Source organism: Oncorhynchus mykiss, chromosome 6 (genome assembly GCF_057628025.1).
Source record: "Oncorhynchus mykiss isolate SJ-2025 chromosome 6, ASM5762802v1, whole genome shotgun sequence".
NCBI classification, from domain to species: Eukaryota; Metazoa; Chordata; class Actinopteri; order Salmoniformes; family Salmonidae; genus Oncorhynchus; species Oncorhynchus mykiss.
This window is the reverse complement of record NC_143027.1, coordinates 74,071,189-74,086,667: the sequence shown is the minus strand read 5'-3', so window position 1 is coordinate 74,086,667 and position 15,479 is coordinate 74,071,189. Positions and strand designations below refer to the sequence as shown.

General features: G+C 40.4%; 2 protein-coding genes across 5 annotated transcripts in view; both read left to right on the top strand.

The window, feature by feature from the left end:
* Window positions 1–63: 63 nt before the first annotated feature.
* Window positions 64–4,257, top strand: tmem9b (TMEM9 domain family, member B). The gene is made up of 5 exons (XM_021607622.3): window positions 64–825; window positions 1,178–1,269; window positions 1,625–1,733; window positions 2,439–2,570; window positions 2,850–4,257. Exons 1-5 carry the CDS (start codon window positions 496–498, stop codon window positions 3,003–3,005), a joined length of 819 nt encoding a protein of 272 aa, XP_021463297.3. The 5' UTR covers window positions 64–495; the 3' UTR covers window positions 3,006–4,257.
* Window positions 4,258–4,381: 124 nt separating this feature from the next.
* dennd2b (DENN domain containing 2B) overlaps window positions 4,382–15,479 on the top strand; it is an 84,722-nt gene continuing 73,624 nt past the window's right edge. For 2 of the 4 annotated variants that reach the window (XR_016496858.1, XM_090238844.1), the window contains exon 1: window positions 4,382–4,957. The gene's annotated coding sequence lies outside the window, so the exon portion shown is untranslated. Of the gene's footprint in view, window positions 4,958–10,930; window positions 11,335–15,479 lie in introns of those variants that run through there. The other 2 variants (XR_016496857.1, XM_036980949.2) reach the window with 1 other exon arrangement.

Here is a 15,479-nt window from a genome sequence, read left to right as displayed (position 1 = left end):
GTGAGTGGAAACGCCAAGCGGATGCTTCACGTTTATACATCCGGTCAAATCTGACCTTTATTTAACTAGACAAGTCAGTAAAGAACAAATTCTTATTTTCAATGACGGCCTAGGAACAGTGGGTTAACTGCCTTGTATTTTTCGGCGTTTATCCAAAATCACACGACGAACCATGGCGGAGTTAGAGCCTACAAAAAGACGCCATTACATTTATCTTTATAAAGTTAACATTTTAAAAGGTCAGCTCGGATATTCGATCTTTCGGTTCTAGTCCAGCACTTTAACCACTAGGCTACCTGACGCCCTGGCTATCTGCCATAACCTTTTACATTATAACTTTATAAAGATAAATAGTAATGGCGTCTTTTTGTAGGCTCTAACTTCGCCATGGTTCGTCGTATGGTTTTTGGATAAACGCCAAAAAATAAGGTCTGTTGTAAACGCAGGTTTAGGCGATTTTATACGCTTTGTTCTATGAGATAATCTAAGAGGGGTATGCACGTCCCAAGGATTCCGGATAGCAAGGACCCTCAAAGAAAGGCCATCATTGCTATAGGTTTTGTTCCGACCAGCTGTTTGGGGAATGCTATTTACGCGCACAGGAAGAGATGTCAGCTGATCAGTCGAAGGAAATGTTTGATGCTAGCAGAAGAATTGTTGTCAGTTATAAAAAAACGTGTATCTGATTTCAGTATATCGTTTCTCCAGTTTCTTAATAGCTTGTATTCTGGTACTCTTCAACATAGAAAAATGTCGAGCGTTGCCTTCAAGCTGCTCTCTCTTGTTGGTTTGTTATTGATGTCAACACAGACGACGGATGCGAAGGTAGGCTCTGTTGTTGTTCACATGACTATCATCTGCTTTAAATGCATAAAAGCAATTTATATTGACATTGTTTAATGCTAGGTGTTGAGGCAGCAGCTGGCTAGTTACTGTAGTTAGCTAGCTAGCCAAATATGGATCAGGCTAGTATGTCCTTTCTTGTGACGACAGTCAATGGATAAGTTAGCTAACTAGCTAGCTGGTAACCTGCTCTGTACAGTTACAGTAAATATGATTATTCCCACTGGCTGTGTAAGCTTATTTTAGGAGGCAGGCAGCTAGTTATATCACCATAAATGGCATTACATGTTCTCTGATATCACAGCCTGAACATTTTCCCCTCCTTTTCCCATAGAATTCAGAGGATATCCGGTGTAAATGTACCTGCCCACCATACAGAGACATCGATGGACAGATCTACAAACAAAATGTATCTCTAAAGGATTGGTATGTTGTGTTGTCATGATGTAATTTAAAGATGATTACATACCGGTCGCGTTCCACTGGTTAGACGTTGCCAGATCTTACATCGCCTGGATGGGTATTTTACCAATTTGCTAACCACACTATATGTTATAACAATCTGTCAATCGATGACAGTCTATGATGTGGCATGCAACCATTTGGTTGATGCATGCAGTGGAACGTGACCACTGTCTGAGGTGTGGTGAACGTATGGGTAGGCTAACTAATTTTACAATGTCATGAATGATCTCAAATCATATTTGGAGAACTGTTACAGACTTCAACCTCACTGTGCTTTCAAAGACATATTTTGATTTAATTGTATATTTGTTTTCAGTAACTGCCTTCATGTTGTGGAGCCAATGCCAGTTGATGGAAAGGATGTAGAGGCGTACTGTCTGCGTTGTGAATGCAAATATGAGGAGAGGAGTTCTGGAACTATCAAGGTAAGTCTGGGAAATCTACCGACCAGCTAGCCGCACATGTGCCGTTACTGTCCTGCCATGGTATGTGGTAAAGCAGAGAGGAGATGATTCTTCATACTTCATGTGGATATTTTTTGCTTAAATTGCCAACGGCAGAAGGACAACAGGCAAAGTAGGTTCAAATATAATTTTATTCAATGTTCCTGACACACAGGAGACATTACGATTTTGGCGATGGGATATCGCAACGATGTTGCCAAAGTGGGATAGCATCGGCACATGTGCTCTGCTACTAACCAGTCAACTCTTGTCTATTATTGTGGAGCTGAAATGGAGTCAATGGGTTGCAGGCAGCCAAGGCCTGATGGGTTAATGAGTTTGACTGCTGAACAACTAATCAAATGGCCATCCGGACTATTTACATTGACCCCACCCTTTGTTTTTCCACTGCTGCTACTGACTGTTTATTATCTATGCATAGTCATTTTACAAATTACCTCAACTAACCTGTCCCCCTGCACATTGACTCGGTACCCCCTGTATATAGCCTCGTTATTGTCTTGTACATGTAACTTTTTGATTTAGTAAATATTTTATTAACTCCATTTCTTGAACTGCATTGTTGGTTAAGTGCTCGTAAGTAAGCATTTCACTGTGAGGTCTACCTGTTGTATGTGGCACGTGACAAATAAAATGTTCATTTGATTTGTGTCCACTGTGTTCCAGGTGACTATCATAATCTACCTGTCCATCCTGGGCCTGCTGTTCCTCTACATGGTGTACCTGACCCTGCTGGAACCCATGCTGAAGAGGAGGCTCTTTGGACACTCACAGCTTCAGAATGATGATGATGTCGGGGTATGTGTGCATGTTGCCCATCCCAAATATAGTGGTGGCCTTTAAGTCAAAGCAGTTGTTGTAGCTGTGACATTTTTGTTGTTTGATTGTGGATCTCGTATTGTGTGACTTGTTGGGGCAATGTATGTGGTGATGTTTTCAGATTTCTTTCATGCTGTAAATTTGATGAATAGCTCATAGAGAATTATGTTTGGAAATGTTTCTAAAAAAAGGTCAACTCTAGCTTGTCACAATTTCACTGTCCTCCTCACTGTAATGTCTGTTTCTCTTTGGGTTCAGGACCAGCAGCCTTTCGCCAACGCCCACAACGTATTGTCTCATTCGGCCTCTCGCCCCAACATGCTGAACAAAGTGGAGCACGCTCAGCAGCGCTGGCGGAGGCAGGTCCAGGAACAGAGGAAGTCTGTGTTTGACCGCCATGTGGTGCTCAGCTAAACCCATCCCCAGGAAACAAAAACCTGGGGTGAAGCAAAAAATGTTACTGTGACTGGGTGTTCCTTCTTTTTTTTTTTTTTTTCTATTTTGTCTGATTCTTTCCCCAACTTCCGAGCTTCATCCTTATTGGTGTTTTGTTCCTCAACTGGACCTGTATTTCATGAAATGTGATCATATAGCTCTATGTATTCAGGAGGTGATCGTAAAGAGTCTCTGCATCAGTAGGTTGAAGTGGGGCGTTGCATTTGAGACCTTTGGCTTAAGATAATGCCAGTGTCTGTATGACTTTGTATACTTTCTGATTTAATAATACTAATAGAAAGTTAGATGTTAGTTTGTTGCCCCCCCCCAATGGATGATATGTGCCATTTTGCACAAGCTGATGATGATATTTGGCTTTTGATAAAGTAGAAACAATGGGTGACAGTGCACTCTTTTACAGTAATATTGGTAGCTTCTGATAACCGTAATGTTGGCAAAGTCACCAATGAAATTAGGTGAGACATTTGAGGGTAGAGTAAATAACAAACAAAAAAATATCATACCAAAATTAATCACTCAAACTAATGAAAACATCTACAATAAATGTAACATCTGCTACCTAAACTACAGAAGAAGGGAATGGGTTGGAAACAGTAAAAATGTGTAACATCAGTCTCTTGTCAAAAAGCATGTTTTTAAGAAGTGATGTATAAACGTATTTACAACCTTTTACCCTAAACAACAGTTGATGTACAGATGTATGCATTTCGTGGTGTGAACACTCCTGTATCATGTTCTCCTGTAAGGCTAAGTATAATGTAGCATTTGGGAGACATTTTGACAGTTAATGACAGTTATCATCTGATGGTACATTTAATGTAAACATTAGTCCTCTCCTTTGAATATACGTGTGTTACTGTAGTCAGAGCCCACAGCTGTCACTGTCTAGAGTAGATGTACACCATCTCTGCACCTTGCTTGTTTTGTTTTCAGCTTCTACTCCTCTCCATTTAGATACATTTGACATGAATCATACATGAATGAGACCCTCCTTTATTCAAACTTTAAATAACTGTCATTGTCTTTTGTTAGACAGTATTGGTGCCACCATCTGTCTTTTACACTGATGTAAAACATTTTTTAATGATCATTTGGGATAGCTTGGGTGGTTGTAAAGTGGGTAGAAAATGCCACTATTGGGTGACCTAATGAAAGTGTTAACTCTTATCTGTGATAACATCACATTTGAAATACATTTCTGTAATATTTATAATGCTTTTGTTTAATGCTGACAATGTCAAATTCCTAGACCATCCTCCAGGAGTCGTGCTTCAATATAAAGGGTCAAATACATTAGCCAAAATTGATGATCGCATTGATAGGCGCAAAAAAACAGATTGCACTAATGCAGACATTGATAGGCGCACAAAATGGCAGGTACTCTATACCTTCGGAGTTCTATCAATATGATCATTTTAGTACAGGGCTTTGCTATGCATAGGGCGATAAACATCAATGCTACAACTGATGAGAAATTTCAATAACCAATGGATTTACATTGTATTAATGCATTAAAAATCCATCATTCATAATATAGCCCAGAGGACACGAAATCTGAACGAAAATAATCCGTCTATTTCGCAAATTCACCATTGAACAATAGAACACGGAGTAAAATTACAGGATACATTTGCAAATAAAATTGATCTCTAATGACAGTATGTTGATATCATACAAGTCAATAGTGATCATTTAGTTACTTTTCAATGACTTTTGCAGAGCTGCCGTCATCGTTTCCTGTTCTCTCCCCTTTTATTTTTTTGTATGCATGCAGTCCGTTATCCAGAAAAAAAGTAGGCTACACTCGGTGAAGAAAATTCAGATTTAAGGATACTCTGCAAGAGAGCTACATTTGCGTTGTCAAAGAATGGATTGTTGAAAAATACTCCAATAAGTGTATAAAGGATAAGGTAAGGATCGTTTTCCTTTTAATTTATTCATAAAGTAAACCCATATATTGTAGTTTTAACTTAATATAATGCATTAACTGTTTTATGAAACTGATTCATGCATTTTCTGTTTTATGAAACTTGCGTGGGCAATAATGCAGAAAATCATAAAAAATTGCCACAAAAAGGTTGAGATTTTTTATGTGAGTGACTTGCTGGTTTGAATTAATAACCTAAGACCATCAACAGTTTCCCCCAAATTGTTTTATTCAATACAGTAACCTCAAAATCAAGTGCTGTACTGTGAACATAAACTAGGGGGCGCCTTAGGCCTTTTATAGGAACTACCCAATCTGGCATCTTAACTGAAATAATAATATATGAATCTTTTATACCATTCTTACCATTTGAAATCAGTCAATTTGGGTGAATTTTATTCTTTCTTTGCAGTATGCTTTTATTGAAGTATTAAAATGTTGCTTCATGCCTGAGGGAATGCAGGCTTCTGGACGAAAGTAAAAGTATTAGAACTACTCTTTCACCTGAAACTCTTTCAAACTGAATTATTGCATGTCCAAACAAAAACAATACTCCAAGGTACTTCCTTTTAATAGGACCCATCCTGTGTTTTAAGGGCCAGGCTCTTATCTGTGCCTCTTTGGTTAATGACAGACGGAGAGGGTCTGTCTCCTCAATCCCCCCTTCAGTGCCTCAGTGTCAGACAGTGGGAATCGTTTCAAGGCTCATAGAGGCTGCATCCCTCCAGGAGAAGCTTCAGTCAGAACCTTCCCAAGGTTAGTCTGACCATGGTCAGACTAACATGGCTGCTGTCTGGAAAAACCTTTCAATGCCACTGAAATGCAAGATAATAGAGTGTATAGGTAGGTCCTTGCAGAGCAGTTACTCCCTGTGCTTGAAATTGATGATGGGCTATTTGGTATGATTTATTCCTGTCTATAACAGTACAATGATTTCCGATGTTTAGAATATGAATTATTAGACATCTCTTGAGTAAATACTGTGGTTAAGGAGGGGCCCATTCTCAGAATAGAAATCTCTTTCATAAGGGAGAATAAATACTTCCATGCATGTGTTTATCCTGTAATTCTTAAAGGCCCAATGGAGCCGTTTTTATATCAATATCAAATCATTTCTGAGTAACAATTAAGTAACTTACTGTAATATTTTTTCATTAAAATGGGCAAAAATACTTTTTAGCAAAAAAATGATTGAGCTAGTTTTTGCTTGGACTGTCTGGGAGTGGTCTGAGTGGGGAGGGTAAAACTTAAAACTAGCTGTTATTGGCAGAGAGGTTTGGAACTCTCTTTGTTATTGGTCTATTATTAAGCAATTTACCGCCTGGTGATGACACATGTAAGCCAAAACTCTCGCCCATGCAAACAAGCTGATTAGAAGGTCCTGTGTAGATTGTATTTTCAACCACCAATTATCAGGAAATAACACTGATCAAATGTTTTCACAATTTTGCAGTATTAGTTTCAACAGCTGTTATACAATATGATACAAAACACAGATTTAACAAAATGTTGACTGCACTGGGCCTTTAAGAAAGCATCTGGAGCAAGAATTAAGACAATGTGCAGGACATTCCTCTACTTTCAGTATGTGAGGCTGACAGCTATAATACCATTAACACATTGAACTAATCAGGATGAAGGCTAATGTGATTGGAGGCTGCCAATTTCCTCCCTGATAACAAATACGGCACAGGATCATGTCCTAAAGTGTTTGCCCAATTTCAACAGTGCTGCAAAACATAGGCGGGTGTTTATTAAAAATGAAAAATAAATCCCATGTGCGGTAGTAACTTTAGATCTGTGGAGATGTGTATTATTTGTACATGGGGACAGCAGTGGCAGATCTTTTAAAAGTCTCATGCCAGCCTTTGGTAACAGCGTTCTCCATGGTTCACAGATTCCAAATGGACTCCATATGGAGAGAACAGTCAAAAGGGGCCATAGTGATGCCTGAGGCTGTAGCACCTATTACAAGTATGCATAACAAACACTCACACACACAGAATAGTTTATATGCCTCTATAGTAGCTTTCCTTGTGTCAACAAAAAGTTCCGCTTTTTGTCCATTTTGAGATTTTTCTCAGCAACAGAATGAGATCAAATCATATTATTGCCCTATGATGCTAAGGGATAAAAGAAGATGGATATGATTACCTTATGATACTAGATGAACCACTGAAAAGTATACAGGCCCTGAAGCTTATTTTGATGCAAATTGGTACTTTAGGTGGAGAGGAAGTATTTATAGTGTGAGACTTGTCATCTCTCTTCATTGCTGTAGGTCTTAGGGCAGTAGTATTGGAGAGACATCATCAACATGAGAGGACTCGACTGCTGGTGCCTCATGACCTGTCTTGAAATTGAATATGTTGTTCCTAAAAAAAACATATTTATGTTAAAACAAGCAGTTTAGACTTGCGATTCAATCAGACCCTATGCTGTTTGGCTGCTTGGAGGCTTTCGTATGCGACTGGCCCATCCTCATTTCCATAGCTCCCTTGACCCGCTGGCCCTTGGCTATTTAAAATCTCCAGATGCCGGAGGAGAGGCTCTCACAGGAATATTTTGTGGTAAGGGTGTGGTGAAAGCTCAACAGTGTACTGGAGAGGGTTACTGTCAAATTTCTGAGGCTTTTGTGGATTCACTGAACATGACCGATGGATCCTACGCAAGGTACATTGAACCTGTAACGGGTCCAAAAAACACTGGCCTGGTCGTATGTTTTTTCCCTTTGCCTGAATGGCTTTAGCAGGTGTAAAAGGTGGAGAGTTGTAGACCTCAGGGAGATGATTTGAAAACAGATTTATGCCATCAAAACTGTGTGGACAAATTCCTGAGCCCGAGCATTGAAAAAGGTTGCATTCTTTTGTGAAAGTATCCCTATACAAACAATAACAGTCTCTCTTTAAGTAGTGCTTATTTAGGATTGGACTGTATTTGATTTTCTCATGTTACACTGACAGAGAAGCAGGGTAATGTATTGCTTACATTGTACAGAAGAAACCCTGAAGACAAGACTTCTCAACACCACAGCGGATTCCAGGAGGTTGTTCTTCGTTGTGCATCCATGCTACGGGAGCCAGTCTTTCCCAGTATGAAACAGCACTAGCACCTCTGCTAATCTGAAGCACAAAGCTGTCAGAGTCCACTCAGCACTCTTTATACTTTATGAGGCTTTGACATGTCTGAGAGACAACTACACTGAACAAAAATATAAATGCAATGTGTAACGTGTTGGTCCCATGTTTCATGAGCTGAAATAAAAGATCCCAGAAATGTTCCATACACACAAAAAGCTTATTTCTCTCAAATTTTGTGCACAAATTTCTTAAATCCCTGTTAGTGAGCATTTCTCATTTGCCAAGATAATCCATCCATCTGACAGGTGTGGAATATCAAGAATCTGATTAAACAGCATGATCATTACACAGGTGCACCTTGTGCTAGGGACAATAAAAGGCCACTCAAAAATGTGCAGTTTTGTCACACAAAGTCAATGTCATAGATGTCTCATGTTTTTAGGGAGCATGCAATTGGCAGGCTGACTGCAGGAATGTCTACACAAGCTGTTGCCAAATAATTGAATGTTCATTTCTTTATCATAAGCCACCTTCAACATCATTTAAGATAATTTGGCAGTGCATCCAACTGGTCTCAGAACCACAGACCACGTGTATGGTGTAGTTTGAGCGAGTGGTTTGCTGATGTCAACGTTATGAACAGAGTGCCCAGTGGTGGTGGTGGGGTTATGGTATGGGCAGGCATAAGCCACGGACAACGAACACAATTGCATTTTATCGATGACAACTTGAATGCACATAGATACTGTGACAAGATCCTTAGGCCCATTTGTTTTTAAAGGTATCTGTGACCAACAGATGCATATCTGCATTCACAGTCATGTGAAATCCATAGATTAGGGCCTAATGAATTTATTTCAATTGACTGATTTCTTTATATGAACTGTAACTCAGTAAAATTGTAGAAATGTTTATATGTTGCGTTTATATTTTTGTTCAGTATTCAGTATAGTTAGATCTCAGAGTAAAACGACATACTGACAAAGCTGTGGACTTCCTGGAGACATGTTATGGGACATGAGTCGGATGTCTGCATCTTACGACTTCCTCCGTTCCTCAGTCAGTAGAATGAAAGGATGCTCCGGGGGGGGGGGGGGGGTGTATGAAATAGTGCATACTGTGAGTAAAATATATGATACATACTGTAGTTGGAGACTTGGTAGAAATATGGTGTGGATTCTATTCATGACAGGTAGATCGACTCCACATTTTGAATCAACATTGTTTCCACATAATTTCAACAAAATTTGGATTTGAAAATAGTAATCAGTGTAAGTGAATTCCCTCTATTTTTCACCCAACTTTTAACCTAAATCTAATGACATGGCACCATTTTTTTGTTGATTTCACGCAGCATTCACATTAGTTGACAACTCAACCAAATGTAAATCGAAACTAGATATTGAACTGATGTCTGTGCCCAGTGGAATGGCTTTATATTTGATATCTCCCCCATCTATGTTTCTACTGCTGATGCTCAGAGGGTTTGATGAGAGAATTGGTTTATGGGTAAGCTGTAAACTGACATTTGTTTGTGATGATTAGGCATTTCATTATAGAGTAGATATGAAAGACAGGCTTTATAATGACCATTTTCAGTCTTCTGCATCCTTTCCTGTGAAAGGGGACATTGATTATTGATTGTAGACTTCGTGCCAATGGTTTTGGATAGAAATGTTCAGTTCTTTTTCAAATTCTGCTGTGGCTCAATAGCTGTTCCCTTAACCAGAGCAAGGTTGAGTGGACTCGAGTGTTGACTCATGCATGTTTCCAATACTTTGAATTCATGTGGCTTGTTTGTATTTTTTCCTGCTTTTCTTAAGTGCATCGAAAATGTTCCAGAAATCAGTAGTGTAAAGGTAGGGCACATACTGTTTACGGACCATACACATATTGTTTACCGACCAAATGTTTCTTTGATAACAAAGAACGAAAACCTCAACAATTACAACAATGATTGTTAAAAAGGCTGTTTTGCTTGGAGGTAACCTACACTTAAGAAAGCGAAAAACAGACACAACTTTGGGTATGGCGATCTTAATAGCAGGCATCCTCCCCCTTGGGTATTGTTTAGTCTGGACTCAGGCTGCAGTGTTGTTTCTCAACATGCGTGTGTGCTCTGGGAGGCTTAATGTTGGGAGAGCAGAGCATGAGGTTTAAGCCTGTCTAGAGCCCTCTTATATAAAACTAACCACAGAGCGACAGGATCCACACTGCAGTCCAACAACAAGGAATCACATCTGCTAATATGTACATGGATTCTGGTAACTGTCCTCAGTGAACATGTGTTCACTGTTTTGAATACCTGAATTATTACTTTGGGATATGTCTCCAACCAGTATAATGTCCTAGTATAATTACATATAATGTCAAAAACACATTTAATGGATCTTGTTAATAGTTTAGTAAAATAAGTGTTTTGTTAACTTGTTTTTTGTTAAGTATTATGTTAATTGGTTTGGACTAATCATGGCATCTGTCTTCCAAATCATTAACTGTGTGTTCGTCATTCAGTTTGACCTGAAATTATGTCTTTGACAAACCCTTCCCTACAATTACACAGAAATCTTCTCTAATTGTTTCCCTGAGAGAATATCCACACTGAGTTGAGTAGTTATTAATTCCAGAACTAAACATAGTGTTATCTCGTAGCTGTTATTGATGAATACATCTCTCTCTCCAAACGTGGAAATATACTGTACTGGCTCATCATGCTGTCCACTTTATATGTTGTAATAGTCACTTGTTGACTTTAGTTTTCAGCTCGAAGACTTTCTTACCCCTCTGGCATGTGTGTATTTGAGACCACTCTAGCGTTGTCTTGTGCACTCCCAACTGTCACTCTCTTTATATGCTGTTAGAAGGCTAGGAAGAGTGTCAAAAAGATCCAAATGGAATGTGGACCACATGATAATGATGTCCTGAGGATAATTCCAGAGCCTATCTGACTCTCTTGGTCATTCCTATGAAATATACTGTTTAATAGACAAAGAACTGATGCAAGCTTGTGTGTGGGATAGAGAGAATGGGGCCAGATCCATTGAAGTGGGGGGCAAACAACCCATCTCCATGGAAACTAGTCCAGCCCTCGCCTCTCCAGAGGTCTCAAGGAGGGAGGGATTTGGTTGGAAAGACATGACTCTCAGTTCAGTGGGAAAGCTGCAGCTATCCGGCAAAACGAAACGTTTTATTTTTTTGCTACAATTTATCTAACGGGATTGATATTTGCTGGCATTTTTTGGGTGTAAAAATGGCTGTGGAAATGAGGCGCTACTCTGAGGTAAAGCCGGTCGCCATTTGAATTTTTATTTTTTTTACATGATTGGGGATAGTTTATAAAGGGTTAACGAGGATATAGCTAGTTGCAGCAAAAGTATTCGAATGCTGTACAGTCAGAGTTCGGATAGCGCAAATTCATCTCGTGGTTATATGCGACTGTATCAATTGACAAACCTAAAGTATAGCCTACAATACATTTTTCGCTGAAGTGATTTTAGTGATTTTACCGTATTTGGTAACATAACAGTTTTGGGGATGTAACGCTATCCTTGTTGTTAGCGTTACATCCCCACTTGAGCTCTTTCAAGTAGATAATGTGAATGACAAAACAATTAAATTAAATCGGACTGAGTGAGTTGAGGCTAAATAAATTATGCCAAACTAAAGTGTACATTGTGGAGCACGAGATAATTTATTCAATTCAAAAGAGGGTCAACTGTAAACTCACTTGGGCCTCCTTGGGTTCTTGAGAGCTACGGATAATTTAGCTACAAACGTTCTGAGATTGCAACCGCCTCAGATTTACTAATGCTGTTGAGTGAGAATATCCATAATCATAGCCTATTATGTCCTCTAATGCGGATTATATTTTTTCTCTCTGTTAGATGAAGTTTTTTCCAGAGCTTTTCTTTCCAGGGGTACCTCCTGCTATCACTATCACTGCGACTAGGCAGACCCTGCAGTTGCAAGCTCTTTTTCTTGAACTTTTCCAGAACAGACTGTCTATTGTGCATATCTAACAATGACCTTTCCTTCTCACTGGACTGGATTGTCAGCAGCAAGATTGGGAGGCCCCTCTGTTCTCTGGCCAGGGCTTGCATAACAGGGGCGAGGGTGGGATGTCACCAGATGCTTTTTAGGCCGGCATTATCAGACAATGTGTATGATATCATACACACACCCCGTTATTGGGTAAGACTGGTAGGCTATATGTATGCTGCTATGCCCAGTGCCCACACATCACCCATAATAGAAACCCAATGTCTAGTGGAGCCACACAGCTTTAGGGTGCCTTTTTCCATTTTATTTACTGCCATCTAAATGGCATGCTTGGCATACTATTAGCCTATAAGCCATATAATGATCACTATCCTGTTAAAGCTGTTGGAATTCAATGTCAGTTTGCCAACTTTGATGATGAGTTGTAGATCTGTGTTGTTCCCTCAGTGGTTTAAGATTCATGGGGAAACCATGTGATAGACTGTGAACAGGATCTGAGTGGAATATAGCCCACAGAGAATGACTGTATTGGATGTCACAGTTAAACCATCATTTGACTGGGTTTAGGCTATACATGCAGCAATGGATAATCCAGCCACAAGTCTGCCCCACAAGTGTCAAAAGTTGTGTCAGGTCTTTTTTCTTAGCCTTATTAAAGGTTAATGGTGCATCACTTTTATGCAGTGCCTTCAATATGCCGCATCTTCCTCCCGGTCCTCCCTTTTCTACTCCATTTCATCTCAGCCATTTGCCTTTTAGGCCCATAGCAGGAATAAAGATGGCAAGACATAGGGCCATCTATGGTTTTGGAATGGAAGCGTGGTAGTTCAACCAGTGTATGGATCCTAGGTAGTCATGTAGCTAAGCATATCTCGTAACTTGGCATAAATTGTCGCACAATACACATTATGGAGTGATTCAAGTTTAACATTTTTATTGTCAAGTACAGTGAAAAGCCTTTTCTTGCAAGCTCTTTCCCAACAATGCAGTAATTAATATCAGTAGTACTATAAAAAAGTATAGTATTGACACTGATTCACAGGTATTCTGTGTTATCCTTTCTGCTCACCACCCAGCCTTTGTAACTAAGATCCTGTACAGTAGGCTGTCACTTCCTGTTACTTCTTGTTTTTGTTTTGAATGACGGAGACCTTTGATTTACTTTTGGGTGTAGTGCAATCTACTTTCTCTGTTTAAGCAGATGGGGAATGCTGTCCCTTTTCAAATATCACCAATATCATTCTCTCTTTGGAGTTTGGCATTACAAATACTGAGTGTTTGCACAACCTTTCATAGGCATTCTTAAACCTGTCCAAGGCATATTCAAAATGGTTTGGGCATGGCATTCTTTCAGGCTCACTTGCCATGTAAAGGCTATTGGGAAGTTAAACTGCCTGTGACCAGAAGTAAGTGCTGGGAGGCTGGCACTCAGGCTCCACCTTGATGTGTAGTCACTATCTCACCCTGGATTACATACCATTTGCCTTACTATACATTATATCTTCCTGTTTTGATCATGCAAAGGTGCCATAAATGGATTGATATTCAGATGTATTTTCTCTGATTCTCCTTTGATAGCTCACCTTACACATTTCTGTAATCCATCTTACCTTTTACATAGGATATACACTCAGTGGCCAGTTTATTAGGCATCTAGTACTGGGTCGGACCCCCTTTGCCTCCAGAACAGCCTGAATTCATCAGGGCATGGAAACATTTATCAATTGGTATCAAGGGACCTAACGTGTCCTAGGAAAACATTCCCCACACCATTACACCACCACCAACAGTCTGTACTGTTGACACCAGGCAGGATGGGGCTATGGACTCATGCTGCTTATGCCAAATCCTGACTCTGCCATCAGCATGACGCAACTGGAATCCGGATTCATCGGACCAGGCAATGTTTTTCCACTCTTTAATTGTCCATTGTTGGTGATTGTGTGCCCACAGGAGCCGCTTCTTCTTGTTTTTAGCTGATAGGAGTGGAAACTGGACTGGTCGTCTGCTGCAATAGCCTATCTGTGACAAGGACTGACGAGTTGTTCATTCCGAGATTCCGTTCTGCACACCACTGTTGTACTGCACCGTTATTTGCCTGCTTGTAGCGTGCCTGTTAGCGTGCACGATTCTTGCCATGCCCCTTCGACCTCTCATCAACAAGTTGTTATCTCCCACAGGACTGCCGCTGACTGGATGTTTTTTGTTTGTTGCACCATTATCGGTAAATCCTAGACACGGTCGTGCGTGAAAATCCCAGGAGGCCGGCCATTTCTGAGATACTGGAGCCGACGCACCTGGCACCGACGATCATACCACGCACAAAGTTGCTTAGGTCATCCATTTTTCCCAATCTAACATTAAATCGAACAGTAACTGAATGCCTCGATTCCTGTCTGCCTGCTTTGTATAGCAAGCCATGGCCACGTGACTCACTGTCAGTAGGAGTGAACTGTTTTCGTGAATGGGGTGGTGTACTTAATAAACTGGCCACGGAGTGTAGGCAGTCATAAGGGTTCAGTCAGATCCCCTCTCATCCCTCAGATTCATGATCCATAAATTAACCCTCTTCCATATCAGAGTAAGGGAGAACAGTGAGTCAGTCGTAAGGCAATGGAGGCACACAAAATGTTTTGTCCTCCTTTCCTTCTTTCATTGGAAGTTAAAGCCTGTGTGTCAGAAGTCAGCCCATTGACATATATCCTACATCTCAGCTCCCTGCAGCGGCTCAAATGGACATAAGCCTGTTTTCCACATGCCAGCTCCGACAGCTGTGCATGCTCATTTCCAGGTTGCCCAGAACACTTTTCCCCAGCTTTCCAAAAAGGGCATATCTGCCATTAGTATTGCCTTGAAGATAAAAGGGAACTGTAAACAGCTGAAAGAATTGGTTCCATCTGGCACATTGAGTCAGAGAGCTACGGTGGCAGGGACTTGTGGTTATTGTGTAGGGAGTGTGCAGCTGCCATGAATAGTGTCAACCTGGGGTGCCCCTGCCCATAAAGAGGCGAATGGAGCTCTGTGGGATGGATATTTAAGGGGCCCGACAGTGCTCAGCAAACAGCCGCCCACTCTACAAAAAGATGTCCACTGGACCATTCTTTTGAAAATCTGGCACTGAAAGTTAAAAGGAGACAAAAGCCAGCCTCTTGCGGCCTATGTGTTAGAGCGAGGCAGAGAGGAGATTTGTATGGACTGTTAATTAGGAACGGAGTTCTCATCCAGGTGGAAGGCCTTTTATAATGCTTTCATGTTAACGGAGACGTTATTCATAGTCGTTCTCCTCAACCTAAACACATGCTTGGTTCATGACGACAGGCTGTATGCACATACACCACATGAACAGTTCCAATGCGTCTCCTCCATGTAAAAGGTTTATGAGGACCATATGATGTTATGTTAGGGACTGAGTGTCTGGAGTAGCTC